Raw genomic sequence first — 12,650 nt, 5'->3', positions numbered from 1 at the left:
CAATGCAGACATGGCAAGCGGAAACGGCCATAGGTGCTGGAGAGCAGCATGTGAGTCCAGCAGGTCTTGTTGTGGCCTAGTGTTTAATGTCCCATTTGACATCATTGCATCCCCCCTTCTGCATTCCATTACAAGCTTACATGATTGACATACCTGTTATAGTGCTCAGGAGTTTCCTCACAACAATGCAAATGTTTAGGTTTGTGTAGTTCCAGTCTGTCTTTGTGTAGATGGGTTGAGACCTGGGTTGCACAGGCAGCAGCTTGCCTTTTGTAGGTACTGCTCATGAGCAGGTGATGGCCTGTGCACCAGTCGGTGTCTCCCAATTGCTACTTGCATCCAGAGCAGCTGTATTGTTTTTCCATTTGCCAGTCATAGCAACACAGTGCTATAATTATGGCCTTGATGTGTACCTTGCCCCTTTTCCTTGCCTGTGTGTAGAAAATCATGGAGGTGTGGGTGCTACAGCTTCACAGACAGTAGGTGGGAATACCTCTCAGGGCAGGACATGTGGGAACAACTCAACAACATGGGGAAGAAAGCTCCAGAATCGGGTACAGATTGTAAGTCACTAGTGCCATTATACATATTGAGGGCTGCTAGTTTAACAGGGTTCATCTGGACATGCATTTTCTGTGTGACTTGATGTCTGATAGTGATATGTCTCTGATATATCTCTCATCTGTCCTGATGTCCACAGACTTCCCAGAGGTTTACCTGTTATGTTTGGTCTGGTCCATAGACAACGACTGTTTTTGTGGACGCAGTAGGTATGGTGTTTCAGACATCATATCCTTCAGGGATGTTATGTTACAACAAAGCCTGTGACACTGGCAGCTGTTTCAGTTTGTAACACCATTATGTGAGATATGTCCCTCTTTCCGGCCCCCTGTCCACCAGTTATGTCATGCTTTGTCCAGATGTCTTGCAGTAAGAGAATCAGAACTATGTGATATCATCATTTAGTGACTGGACTCCAAGTATCATCCCATTGACTTAGCAGACTCCTGGAAGTGGTATGCAGCAGTGGCCATGAATATGGTCTCACACCCTGGACATTCTGTGGAAATCTGTATATATGAGTTATATATATCTGGCCATTGTGAAGTGACTCCCAAGACTGTGTAGCAGTGCTATGTGTCGATGGTTGTTTGGCTGAGTAGGGAGAGTTGTTCTACTCTAGAGTTCATTTGGGGTACTGGTATGTTGCTGTGACTGTGGTGCAAATGGTTGTGGGTGGACATTTATGCACCACTATCTGCTTTTTACTACAATTCCATCCCAGTTGTGCATGACATATTTGGATATACATGGGTAATTGTAAAACCCAGAGCTGATTTGAGTTAGTGTCGTGTTGGTCTTACTCTGGTTCAGAAGGTGCTGGGTGACATGGTTGACAGGTGTCACGGGTTTTTCCATTCTGTTACATGACTGCGGTCATACCTCTCCAGTGTCCAGTTGTCTAGACTCTGTCCAGATGCGTGGCTCATATGTTTTGTCTGTTGGCCACAACAGTTGTGAGTTTCTGAGAAATCACTGGGATGATGTGAGCATTGACATCAGTAAATAATGACATTCATTTGTGTTTCAGACCTGGAATCTACCTGGCATTGTATGTAAAAGCATTCCATGCCACTCTAACAGACTTCTATGCATATGCCAGCCATATTTCAAAGATGTCACTATTGTTTGCCCTTTATCCCTACCAGTTTGTCGGGCTTTTTGCAGATGTGTTGCAGTAAGAGGTTGGTTATCTGTATAAATATATGTATATATATATATATATATATATATATATATATATATATATATATATATATATATATATATATATATATATATATATATATATATATATATATATATATATATATATATATATATATATATATATATATATATATATATATATATATATATATATATATATATATATATATATATGTATAATATATATATATATATATATATATATATATGTATATATATATTTACATAAACTGTATATGTATGTAACAGTACTATGGATATATAATTCCCCCTTGTGTTGAATGACTGTTGCGCATGATATGTTTGTAAAAAATTACAAATTCCTACAACTCAGATGGTGTAGAGGTATGTTGCTGTGATTGTAATGTACAGCATCCCGGGTTTGAGACTTGACAGGGCTGGTTATTTTGTTGTCGGGCAGAACAAGGGCTGATAGAGACAGAGTGATTAAAGTACTTTTAAGCAGTTGTAAGTGGGTTTGCATGGTTTTGCATGGAGCTAAGCGATACTAACAGATGGTTAAGTCCTCTTAGCTTTGCTTAGTGGCACTTATTCCCGCTTACACCCAAGCTAATTTTCTTTAAATAAAAGAAATAAGGTTGAAAGGGGAGTGGTGAAATGGGGGCAAGCAGAGGGTAAAACATTATGAAAAGCAGCTAGGGATGTGCAGGATGGGTGTAGGAAAGGATCATAGCTCTACATTTCTTCGCAGCAAAAGCCATGAATAATGTGTAGAGTTTGGACTTTACAGCCTCACACCCCACAGGGAGGGGTGTTGGTGACAGACATTTGCAGAATAATCTGTGGGTTGATTGATTAGTTTCACTGCACATGGGGTCGAAATGTAGAGCTATGTATGGGGCAATTTTTTTTTTTTGTGGGATAGATGCCCTTTTTTTTAAGGTGAGAATGGGATGTTGGGGGAGGGCTGTGAGTATGTTTAGGTAGGTAGGTTGGGTGGGATAGGATGCAAGACAGACAAGACAGTAGACAGTGGTGGTATATGACACATGAACTGGGTAAACACCTTTGAAGGGGAGGGTGGTTGGAAATCTGAAGCCCATGAGCCCTTAAATGGATACAGTAGAATTGAGGTCCCCACCCATGGGCAGTCTCCACTGCTCCTTCATGGCCCCAAGGGTGGCTGTGCTGGGGGCTGGACAGAAGGGGCAGTCTGCCCTTCAAGGTGTGCCAGGTGGCCTTCAATCTGGCACAGCTGCCCACCCAACTCAGATCCAATGGTGTTGCACACCAAACCCCGGAACTGACTGCAGGTGACAGGCTCCTGTCCGTGCCCACCTCTGAGGCAGTTCCACCCAAAGATGGTGCAAGACCAACAGACAAGGAAGTTCCAGGTTGGTTCCCAGATATGCTAGGGCCCAGTGCCATGGCGAGATGAGGCAGGACAGGTGGATCTGCTGGGATCTGCCTTCCCAAACGTGCTATGGTGTTGAGGTTTTAAAAAATATGTTGGTTATTCATGAAGTGTTCCAATTAACCCCATAAAACAGATTTGAAACAGTTGCATAGCAAAATGAATACATGCATAAATGGAACAACAGTATGCATCATAACAGCATGCCAATAACATTGATGGCAACAGGTCACCTACAATGGAATTTGAACAAGGTATGTTAGCATGCAACCAATCATATATATGAACAATAATAGAACACAAGTCCCAACATTAGGTTTGGAGAACAACATACCCATAGTATATGAATTATAGTATTGATCCAGATGAGAGGTGGGGGAGAGACAAAAAGTCTATTAACAACTGTTTATGTTTCTATTTTCCACAACAGTGCTGCTCAATACTCTTTGGGTCTGCCTTCACTTTACATTTGCCTATGGCCCATAACTTCTGTAGCACAAACATATCTATTAAACTGTCAGGCTGGAATGGTATGGGGCAAACTGTAACATCTCTGGGTACATGACTAGAGGGGACTCGTTCATGTCAGGGTTACATATTTGGCACAGGAGGGGTACCCTGAACTGCTGTTATGTGAGTATGCTACTTGCATACTTCAACTGGTTTCCTACCTGTGTCCATGGTTATTGGCAGCAGTGACCACTAGCCATGACAGCGTGACACTTGAAAGACATGTAGTGGGAAGAGTGCATGTTGTATACACCTATCCTGCTTTCATTTGCAAGCATGTGGGGGGACAGTTGAACAGTTGCACATAGTTTATTAGTATACCCGTCATACAGCTAATACCAACATTTCCTTACCTTTAAAACCTGTGGAGAAAATATCTAACACTACCTGACTGTTTTTACATTTATTCCTGATTCCTTGTGTGTAGATATGCACACATCCTAATACCACTCCCTGGATTCAAACCATGTCCGGGTGTGCAAAATTAACAACTAAGCTATTTCTCTTCACACTGAGCTACTGGGGAACTAATGTTACATGTTTCACTGGTTTCTTCCTAATAGTCTCTTGGTTAGACAGTCTGAACTTGTAATCTTATGATGCATGCAGGATAGATAGTTATTGTATTGCATTAATCCTTTGATTACTACAGTCTGGAAAACAAAGGTTAACACAAAGCAATGCTGGATGGAACACACTTTAAAACTTTACACATTACTATTCAGGGTTCAGAGCTTAGTGCAGTATATATTTCACATTTCAGTTATGTCTTGTTTTACAGCTCCACCAGCTACACTTTTTCTTAACAGCTGTTTCACAGAACAACCTCAGTTAATGTATGCTGTCACAGCCATATTTGCTGTGAAGAACCTGTATACACTGTATATGTCTACAAGAACTTACCAGAGTAAACACAACAGTTTTTGTAGGGATCTTTATTACACATCAATATTAGTCATTCAAACATTCTTATTTATACAGTTAACACAGTAACAGTACACCTACTATCAGTAAGCAATGTACTCCTTCTTAGCTATTTGCACAATATACTGTAAAATAGATTTGTACTCACCAGCCTGTCGGCGCAGCCTCAGCAGTCTGTCGGTATGGGCTTCTATGTTACTAGCCCTCTCCGCTGCAGCTGTAGGGGAGAAAAACAAACATTATGCACACCTGTCTATCACATTCTCAGGCTATTTGCTATAAACAACTTGACAGTGATACTCATTACAGGAGCATTCCATGCCTGTGCATCTTGGATCCATTGGGCCAGGAGCACCCCCTTCCCCTGCTTTAGGTCAGCATAGTGGTGCCATACCTGTTCACCAGTCTGGGGGATGCCAGTAGCACTGGTGAGATCACATGCAAGATGTTCCCAGGCCTCCGCTTTTTATTGTGAGCCCTGGTACTAGCCCTTCAGCAGTCTCTCCTCATGGTTTTCTATAAGGAGTCCAGCCATGACCCTGGATTGCTGAATGCTCCAGCACTGTGCCCAAAAGCGCACTCCTTCACCTACACCAGCCATAGTACCTGCACAGATGAACTATAACAGATTCTGGCTGTATTCTCATCTGCGCCATTTAAATAAGGTGATATTCCCACCCTTTGCCATCATTGAACCATTTTGAACATGTTAAGCTCTGCTAAGCAGTGTGCAAATCCGCTAAGCTGAGTTGAACAGTGCTTAAAGGGGTACTTGCTGAGCACTGCTTAACAGTGCGCAAATCTGCTTAGCTGAGCTACCTGCTGCTTAGCAATCACATGTAAGCGATGTTTAAACCTGGTAAGCATAGCTGAGCATTGGTGACCATTGGTCACTTTTCATTTTAAAAAAATATCAGGATAATGGCTTCATTTAGTAGCTGTATATGATTTACTTTACATGACATCCCTCTATGTGCTTTTATTACATTAGCAAAGGGTGTGACTATACTGTATGGGATACTTGTGCATACATGGGTGATTTCACATGTTATATGCACTCACGCTTCCTTTTTACACCAGCTATACTACCCTGGTTGACAGAAATCAGTTACTACATGCTTTAAGATAAAATAATGATTTTAACACTGTTTTCACATGTAAAAATCAATTGCCTGGCTTGGTACTCAAACCATGAATGCCTGGAAGTAAAGCTGGGACTCTAACAACTACACAATCTCATAAAAAACACAAAATGGAAGAAAAAAACACACTGGAAACCAAATTAAAATATAAAGTGAGCGCTTTCGTTTACTGCATTAAGCAAACTTCATCAGACAACACAAATTACAAGTGCACTCTTATTTAAATGTAAAAAAGTTAATTTGAATGACATCATTTCCTTTTAAAACCAAGCTTCCGGTTAAAGAACCAAACCTCCAAAAAATAGTAGTAAACCTGTTTTGAACATATCTAAATAATACATCCAATAAACAAGATACAAAAAATGAATATGTTAAACAAATAAACATGAACATGTATGTATATCTCTATACATAAGCATCATCTCATTAAAGCCTTCAATTTTAATATACTTTTAATAGATACGGAGTCATTTAAGCCAGGGGTAGAAAAGGCATTAAGTCTAAGTTGCCAAATTAATTCCTTTTCCTCAATTTTCAAATCCATAGGTCCCCCTTTCACATTCTCATAGACTTTTTCAATGACTAAAAATCTAAATTCATGTTCAGGAAAACAGTTAATATGTCTGGCTAATGCATTATTTAAGTTCAATTTGTTAATCGCATAAATGTGCTCATAAATCCTGCTCTTGAGTGGCCTCCCAGTCTTGCCTACATAAAAAGCTGGACATTTTAAGCACATAGCCAAGTAAACTAAACCCCTGGTGTTACAGTTGAATTTGTCCTTGATGCCATAGGTCTTCCCTCTAATACTGAATTTACTACCAACTTGTATATATTGACACCAATGGCAAGCCTGGCATTTATACATGCCCCAATGGGGTTCATGGCATCTTACATTAACCCCCTCAATGATGTTCTTCAAGTTCAGACCCTTTCTAAATACTATTTTGGGAAAATCGCCTACTTGTTGTCTAATACTGGCATCATCAAATAAAAAACACCAATTCTTAGTCAAAATAGATCTTAAAAGATGGGTGTCAGTAGAAAGGTAGTAATGAAACTCAAAAATACTTTGGTAGTAAATTCAGTATATGAGCACATTTATGCGATTAACAAATTGAACTTAAATAATGCATTAGCCAGACATATTAACTGTCTTCCTGAACATGAATTTGGATTTTTAGTCATTGAAAAAGTCTATGAGAATGTGAGAGGGGGACCTATGGATTTGAAAATTGAGGAAAAGGAATTAATTTGGCAACTTAGACTTAATGCCTTTTCTACCCCTGGCTTAAATGACTCCGTATCTATTAAAAGTATATTAAAATTGAAGGCTTTAATGAGATGATGCTTATGTATAGAGATATACATACATGTTCATGTTTATTTGTTTAACATATTCATTTTTTGTATCTTGTTTATTGGATGTATTATTTAGATATGTTCAAAACAGGTTTACTACTATTTTTTGGAGGTTTGGTTCTTTAACCGGAGGCTTGGTTTTAAAAGGAAATGATGTCATTCAAATTAACTTTTTTACATTTAAATAAGAGTGCACTTGTAATTTGTGTTGTCTGATGAAGTTTGCTTAATGCAGTAAACGAAAGCGCTCACTTTATATTTTAATTTGGTTTCCAGTGTGGTTTTTATTTTCCATTTTGTGTTTTTTACAAGTTTGTGTCTTTTTAGTGTTTGGTTGAACTACACAATCTCAGTTTAGGAATTTTAGCTGTATATCTTTATTTATCTCATCTGGTGTATTTATGCAATGCTGGGCAGAAGGCCATAATGCACACACCTGCTCAGCTACACTTACACATGCCTTAGTATGTAAAAAAAAATATTTAACTATTTCTGTCCTTGTTCAGCTTTGTTACTCTAGGAGGTTGATGGGTATGTGAGGCAGGCATCTGGGCATTCTGCAGACACATGTATAGTTGAGGGCTTTGCCCATATGGCACTTTGACATGGCAGATATTTTTGTTTCAGTCTTCATACCCTGCAGGAAATCCGTGCTACAGCAAACCTTTTATTCTATCAGCTTTCAGGTTTGTCAGTGTAATATTTAAGATGTTTCCCTATTTTTGTGACTTTGTCCCCCCATTATTTATGGCTTTGTACTACTTTATTGCAATAGGAGGGTGAAACATATGTGAGGCAGGCATGTCTGCAGACACCAACATAGCTATTTTATTAGCTGTCAGTGTATGCGGACACTGACAGCACTTGCAAAGTGCCATATGGCACTTTAACAAACCTCTCACACACACCCTGCATTTTCTTAATGATCTGCTGGCTATTTCAGTGTCCGCGGACACTGACATAGCTATTTTCTTACTTGTCAGTGTCCGTGGACACTGACAGCACTTGAAAAGTGCCGTAGGGCACTTTTACAATGCAGAGGGTGTGTGACTGAACCTGTCACACACCCCCTTTATTGTTTCTTGCTCCCCTAGCTATTTCAGTGTCCACAGATACTGAAATACTCATTTTAATTTCATTTCAATGTCCGCAGACACTGAAATACCTTTGGAAGTGCTGTACGGCACTTTCTGAGTATAGGGGGCATGTTCAATTTCCGTGCACTACTTAAACACGCCCCCGCATTTGTTCATTGTTCATGGCTGTTTAGCCTTACCAGCAGCATGCCTTCATGAATATGCAAGGTGCACTGCTGTTAATACTAATGCTACACGGACACAAACCACTCCATAGCACTATTCCTGCACGGAGATTATTGAATCTAGAGATAAGTGTTTACCTGCAGAAGGATTGACTAAAGCTATAGCTGCTGGATCAGGATTGGGAAGAGTGTTTAAAACCTTAAAATACTGAGGAACTTTATACATCCTATCTGCCTTTTAGGGACGACTGGTTTACTGTCTGTAAAACTGCAGGTACTAACACGCACATCCTCAAAGCAGACAAAACACATATGAATGAGTGCAGGTTCTGGAAATTCCTTCTAAAACAGCTCATAGTATTTTTTGAGGGAATGAAAAACCTCAGTGTTTTCCCACTGAAATCACTGGCACATTCTAGAAATAGTCTTAGAGAAAAATATCCCCCTCTACAAGGAGAATCAGAAAATGAGGTCTCCTCTTAGTGTGAATCAGAAGTCTGAGGAGAAAACATTATATTTATCCCTCCATCCTCCTGTCCAGATTTAGAATCTTGAATCTCTTCAGGAAAGGAAATATCACTCTTTCTTTTACCAGAAACTACCATACAAGAAGGTTTAATAGCATGCATTAAACCCTGAGCCAGAGTCAATAAACTACCCTGTCTAAAAAAATCTGATGAGAAGTAGATACTTGTTTAGTTTTCTGCTTCTTTTTGACAGGGAAAATTGGGCCAGCAGTGTTATTAGTGGCAGCAGCTTCCTTATGTACGGGCAAAACATTCTAACAAAATAGGGAAGATTTCTCTGTTTTGTCTCTTAATACCAACAAGAGTGGTCCTCCTTTGCCCACTGAGGGGACCCCAATAGCCACAAAGGGTATGGCTAACCCCCAGTCCATAGTGGCTCTAGGTGCTACACCCTAATGATTTGGGGTAAAAGATGAGTGACCTGAGGTGCATCAAATGACCACAGCAGAGTCATTTACCTCTGGCTGAGGCAAACTGCTAGCTTGCTGTGGTTGCAAATGCTTTTTGCTTAACTTTTTCTTTTTATGGCTAGAAGAAGGACCAATAATGGGACTGACAGTTTGTTCGATGGTCAAGCTGAAAATGGTGCCTCTTTTCCAGAAAAAACAATCGGCAAATGCTAGTAAAAAATAAAGTGTTTAAAAGTCTCCTTTTTCACAGACAAACATAGTAAAATACACTTTAAAACACTGCAACGTTCCCACAAAGTAAAATAAACATAATTTCTCCACAGAACAAAGGATTTTCGTCTTTTAAACTGACAGGAAAAAAGAGTGCTTCTGTTTCAAATACGCTATAGCTTCATGACAGTCCATTAAAACACAAACTCCTAGCTTTAAATTTCTTTCCCAACAATGAATGTATAACTAATAAGCAAAATTATTTATGGATTTTTTTTTGCCCCAAAAGGAACTTATCTGCTAACAAAGGAACAGCACAAGTTGACTGCTGATCTTTGAAAGCCTCAAAGGAGCATTCCCTACAGCAGCAGTAAAACTCTGAAGGGCTTGGCATCCAGATGTGCAGTTTAGTTAGCTCAGCGTGAGCTATTTGATAGTCTGAGTTTATGGAAGGTGCCCTGAAACTTTGTTATGTCCTTGTCAGGATATAATCTATATAGCTAAGACTACTGCAGCAGTGATCAGTATGATTATTTCATACGGCAGATTGTTTGTAATTTCATTATGTGAATTATATCATGTTATGAGATAACACCAACTTATTTAAATGTATATTACCCTTCACAAGAGATACCTCTTTTGTATATTGTAATAAAAGTATAATGGTTTCTGCATTGTTTGCAGGTCTGATATTTAGTGACTGCAGAATTTCTGGCGTATTTCTGGTTCAGTCTGGAAAAGATTACAAGTTAAACTATTCTGAAGCAGAAGACGCCTGTCACTTCCTGGGAACAGTTCTTGCAAGTAAATTACAGGTTGAAAAAGCTAACAGCAATGGCTTTGAAACCTGCAGGTAAGATGGTGTGATTAGAAATGCTGTTGTCCTCATTCAAGTTTCAAGAATATTTTAATACATATTTTAAATATTTTTAACATTATCCTGTAGGTATGGCTGGGTGTCAGATAAGATAACTGTCATCTCGCGAGTCAAACCAAACTCCAAATGTGGTCAAAATAAAATAGGAATAATCATCTGGAATAACTCTCCTGAAAAAAAATTTGATGCCTTTTGTTTCAATACTACAGGTGAGTTACTTATGGTATAATATAATAATTTTAGCATTTTGTCCAATAAGAATCTCTGTCAAGTGCCATAGGAAGTGAATGTATTGCACCCCTCATCTTTTTATGAATTTCTGTGTAAATTTTCATATGTTAGTATTATTTATATTTTCTGTTATTGCATTTTAATACATTTTTTCTATCCTCAAGTCAACAACACTTAATTTACAACCACAATCAATTGTTGCTGTGATATCAGCTGTTTCCAGCCTGTCGCTAGCCCTGTAAGCCCATAAATCTGGTTTATCCTCTCAGATGGAGCAAATCTCTTGAATGCCTAAACAAGATATTTGTTGCATAAAAAAAAGCTTCGTAGATGTCAAAGCTCTTCAGCCAAGCTTTATTTGATAGGGAGATTACCCAAAGGTGAGGTCATGCTATTGATCAGCCAACATGAACATGGGTTGTCCTTGTTGTAGTGTCATCCTTGGTCTTTGCTCGGACTGTGACTCATTAGTCACCCTCATGCAGAGGCTGTCAGGTACACAGGGTGTCCGCAGTTCATCTGCTGGCATGGACCATTGTTCTCATCCATCTATATACAGAGGCTGGACTACAGTGATGTCTTATCAACCTGCTCCCCTAGTCACAATCTAAATTGGAATGGTACTGGGCTATAATCAAATCCAGGACACCTTTATCCTTCTATCTCAGAGAATAAGAAGTCATCTTTATACTTACGTTTTCAGCATAAATTAGTCTCCAAATAATATGTCATATCCATAAATATGAGCTTGTATGTTTAAACCTTTTCTGATGCATTCTGAAGAGCAGCAAATACATATACACAAAGAATGACATAGTCTGCGAGGGCTGAAAACAGTACTGAGTCTAGATAAAATGTAAACCATTTTTGTTTAGATAATAATCTCCCATATTTGTTTGAAAAAACTGTCTGTTGCCATTTTTTTTCACATAGTTAAGCATTTTTGCAAAGTAATAACTTTTCTGAGTAGGCTAAGGTTCAGAAGAAAGTTGCAAGGTAACATTACAGTTATACTCTATGTGGTTTGCTTATATTTATGTAGAACAATGTCACTGAAAGAAGTTTATTAGCTATTCCTCATGATGATGTTTGTTTTAATGTTACTCATAAAAAAGGGAAATACACATTAAAAACTAGTTATAGTCAAAAATATTATTATAAACTGACACGAGATGTTTATTTTATTTTAGTGAAAATGTAGTAGGATGGCATCTTTTGACCCAGTTTTGTTTTATTTGTAGCACAAATAATATTGCAGGCAACAATCATTATTCAGGTAATTACAAACTGTTTGGACATTTTGATGTGTAGTGGAAGGCTCTTTCAGAAGTCATTTATAAGGTCAGCATAACATTTTACTTAACTGACCAAGATTTTGTCTTTCGTGCATTAAGACAGTATCAGTTGGCTGCTAAATACATTATATTCATTCAGTCATTCTTTGATTATCTGCTCAATAGACTTTACAGAGGCAGGTAATCCTAAGCCTATCCCAAAATAATGGGTGCAAGACAGAAACAAAAAGTTCTGGACTGGATATCAGACCATTGCAGGATGTGCACACACTGACAGATAGACAGACACACACATACACACATACACATACATGTGTATACTCACTAACATGTGCCAACACACCTATGGGAAATTTAGGTACTTATCAATTCACCTACAAAACATCTTGGAGATGTTGGAAACTGAAGCAACTGGTGGAAATCCACATGGACATATCAGCAACAGGCACACTCCACAAAAAAGGCAGCCCAGCTGAGAACTAAACTGGAGATGCAAGCACTGTGAGGCAGGACTGATAACTGTTGCACCGCTGTACTGCCCTTGTACATTGCATTACTGCAAAACTTATCTATGCATACCTAAGTAACTATTTCAGTAAATAGCTATCATCTCTCTCTTCTCTCTTTAACCTTACTCTTGGAGTTAGACAAGGCTGTCCTCTATCTCTCATGTCATTTAGACTATGACTGATATATTAGTATCATACAATAGTTCAAGGTTTGATTCCCAGAGCATCCTGCTGCTTACGACGTTAC

At 38.8% G+C, this 12,650-nt stretch overlaps 1 protein-coding gene across 1 annotated transcript in view; it reads left to right on the top strand.

Moving 5' to 3' along the window:
- Positions 1 to 12,650, top strand: part of LYVE1 (lymphatic vessel endothelial hyaluronan receptor 1) — a 428,786-nt gene that overhangs the window by 59,954 nt on the left and 356,182 nt on the right. Inside the window, exons 2-3 of the mRNA XM_044059009.1 lie at positions 10,176 to 10,344; positions 10,438 to 10,577. Coding sequence (XP_043914944.1) covers positions 10,176 to 10,344; positions 10,438 to 10,577 — 309 coding nt within the window. The remainder of the gene's footprint in view (positions 1 to 10,175; positions 10,345 to 10,437; positions 10,578 to 12,650) is intronic.

This window comes from Protopterus annectens, chromosome 17.part0 (assembly GCF_019279795.1).
Source record: "Protopterus annectens isolate FY-2018-M chromosome 17.part0, PAN1.0, whole genome shotgun sequence".
Lineage (NCBI taxonomy): Eukaryota > Metazoa > Chordata > Ceratodontiformes > Protopteridae > Protopterus > Protopterus annectens.
This window is presented reverse-complemented; position numbering and strand designations above follow the sequence as displayed.